The sequence below is a fragment of the Bison bison genome, unplaced genomic scaffold, assembly GCF_000754665.1.
Source record: "Bison bison bison isolate TAMUID 2011002044 unplaced genomic scaffold, Bison_UMD1.0 scf7180017864289, whole genome shotgun sequence".
Taxonomy (NCBI): Eukaryota; Metazoa; Chordata; class Mammalia; order Artiodactyla; family Bovidae; genus Bison; species Bison bison.
In genome coordinates, this window is record NW_011494861.1 from 11,953,584 (window position 1) to 11,955,915 (window position 2,332).

A 2,332-nucleotide genomic window follows, 5' to 3' on the forward strand; every position below is an offset into this window, starting at 1 on the left:
TTACTGAACGGAGCCGGCACCAAGTGAGGAGGCAAAAAGCGTTACTGAACGGAGAAGGGAGAAGAGGTGGGGGTGGGAGAGCTGAAGGATCGTCGGCAACAGGAGACGGAGCACAAGCTGTAGTTCCACCCATGCCTGACGATGGCACGGGTTCTGGGGCCTTGCTGGAATCAGATGCACGTTTGCATCTTGAAGGTTCGTATGTAGGGGACTTACTGTACTTATGTACTGCGTGCCTCAGTTTCCACATTTGCTAAAACAGAACCTTTAACAGGGCCTGCCTGTACTAACAGTTTTGAGATAAAATGGCCTAACCCAAGTGGAGTTGCTCAAAGAGTTAGCTACATGAACAGGAAGAGAAGTGGGTCATCTGTAGTGATGTGGATGAACCTAGAGTCTGTCACACAGAGTGAAGTGAGTCAGAAAGAGAAAAACAAGTATTGTATATTAACACATATATACGGAATCTAGAAAAATGGTACAGATGAACCTGTTTGCAGGGCAGGAATAAAGATGTAGAGAACGGAATTGTGGACACAGTGGAGGAACGAGAGGGTGGGATGAATTAAAAGAGTAACACTGACATATATACACTGCTGCTGCTGCTGCTAAGTCGCTTCAGTCATGTCCGACTCTGTGCAACCCCATAGATGGCAGCCCACCAGGCTCCCCCGTCCCTGGGATTCTCCAGGCAAGAACACTGGAGTGGGTTGCCATTTCCTTCTCCAATGCATGAAAGTGAAAAGTGAAAGTGAAGTCGCTCAGTTGTGTCCGAGTCTTCGAGATCCCATGGACTGCAGCCCACCAGGCTCCTCCGTCCATGGGATTTTCCAGGCAAGAGTACTGGAGTGGGGTGCCACTGCCTTCTCCGATATATATACTACCATGTGTAAAACAGATAGCTAGAGGTGAAGCTAGTGTGTAGCACAGGGAGCTCAGCCCCGCGCTCTGTGATGACCTCGAGGGGTGGGATGGGGTGGTGGCAGGGAGGCTCTAGAGGGAGGGGATGTATGTATACATATAGCTGATTCACGTTGTTCTACAGCAGAAAACACAACCTGTAAAGCAATGACACTCCAATTAAAAACAAAAAGTGTTGGCGGCCAGCAGGTGGTCACTCAAACGCAGGGTATGTGGAACAGCCAGTGGTGGATTCTGCAGGCCCAGAGATGGCAGGATAGCTCTGACCCAGCCTCCAGCACTCAGGCTCAGCAACTCCATCCCACCTGAGCCCCACGCAGTCCTCCGCGCCCCACCTGGTGTGCGGTCCCCTCTCGTACCTGTAGAAGTCGTCCAGGCAGTACACCTCATTCTGACTGTCCAGGGCAAAGCTCTCGTCCCCGATGCGCCGGGCACAGGTCACGCACGTGAAGCAGGAGGGGTGGAAGGCCTGGCCCAGGGCCCGGATGATGTGTTCCCGGACAACCTCGCCACACTTGCCACACTTCTCCAGGGTGTCCTGGGACAGAAGGCCACCGCCTCAGAGCCAGCCCATGGGTGTGCCCCCTCCAAGCCACCAGGGGCACTGGACCAGCTACCCACAGGGGCCCAGGAGGCAGAGGTATGGGAGAGGTGCTCACATTCATGCAATCGGAACCCTAACTGCTACCCCTAAACCTCCACGTTGCTTAGAGGGGATCAAGTTTGGCCCTGTATCTGGTTAACAGTGAGAAATCCTGCCATGAAGCTATGACTGCATCTTTTTTTTGTGATTAGGAAATGCTCGAGGCCAGGGTCCAGGAGGGTCCATACGAAAAATTTCTCTAAAGCTTCAGAATCAGTAAAAGGCATTCCCAGAGGGACTGTCATGCTTTTAATCTTATGGATAAATCTTGAAACTTACCATTTTCCATTTGGCTACTTGGAAGTTTACAGTCCGATTTCATGCTCCACTTTTAGGAATGAGTATGATGAACTATGGAATGAGATTTGTTTTTTTTTTTTTTCTTGGAATGAGATTTGTGACATTGTACAGGAGACAGGGATCAAGACCATTCCCATAGAAAAGAAATGCAAAAAAGCAAAATGGCTGTCTGGGGAGGCCTTACAAATAGCTGTGAAAAGAAGAGAAGCGAAAAGCAAAGAAGAAAAAGAAAGATATAAACATCTAAATGCAGAGTTCCAAAGAATAGCAAGAAGAGATAAGAAAGCCTTTTTCAGCGATCAATGCAAAGAAATAGAGGACAACAACAGAATGGGAAAGACTAGGGATCTCTTCAAGAAAATCAGAGATACCAAAGGAACATTTCATGCAAAGATGAGCTCGATAAAGGACAGAAATGGTATGGACCTATCAGAAGCAGAAGATATTAAGAAGAGATGGTAAGAATAC

General features: G+C 48.8%; 1 protein-coding gene across 4 annotated transcripts in view; it reads right to left on the minus strand.

Moving 5' to 3' along the window:
• FBLIM1 (filamin binding LIM protein 1) overlaps window positions 1-2,332 on the minus strand; it is a 27,500-nt gene that overhangs the window by 6,867 nt on the left and 18,301 nt on the right. For all 4 annotated transcript variants that reach the window (XM_010850038.1, XM_010850036.1, XM_010850035.1 and 1 more), the window contains one exon: window positions 1,281-1,459. In XM_010850038.1, coding sequence (XP_010848340.1) covers window positions 1,281-1,459 — 179 coding nt within the window. The remainder of the gene's footprint in view (window positions 1-1,280; window positions 1,460-2,332) is intronic.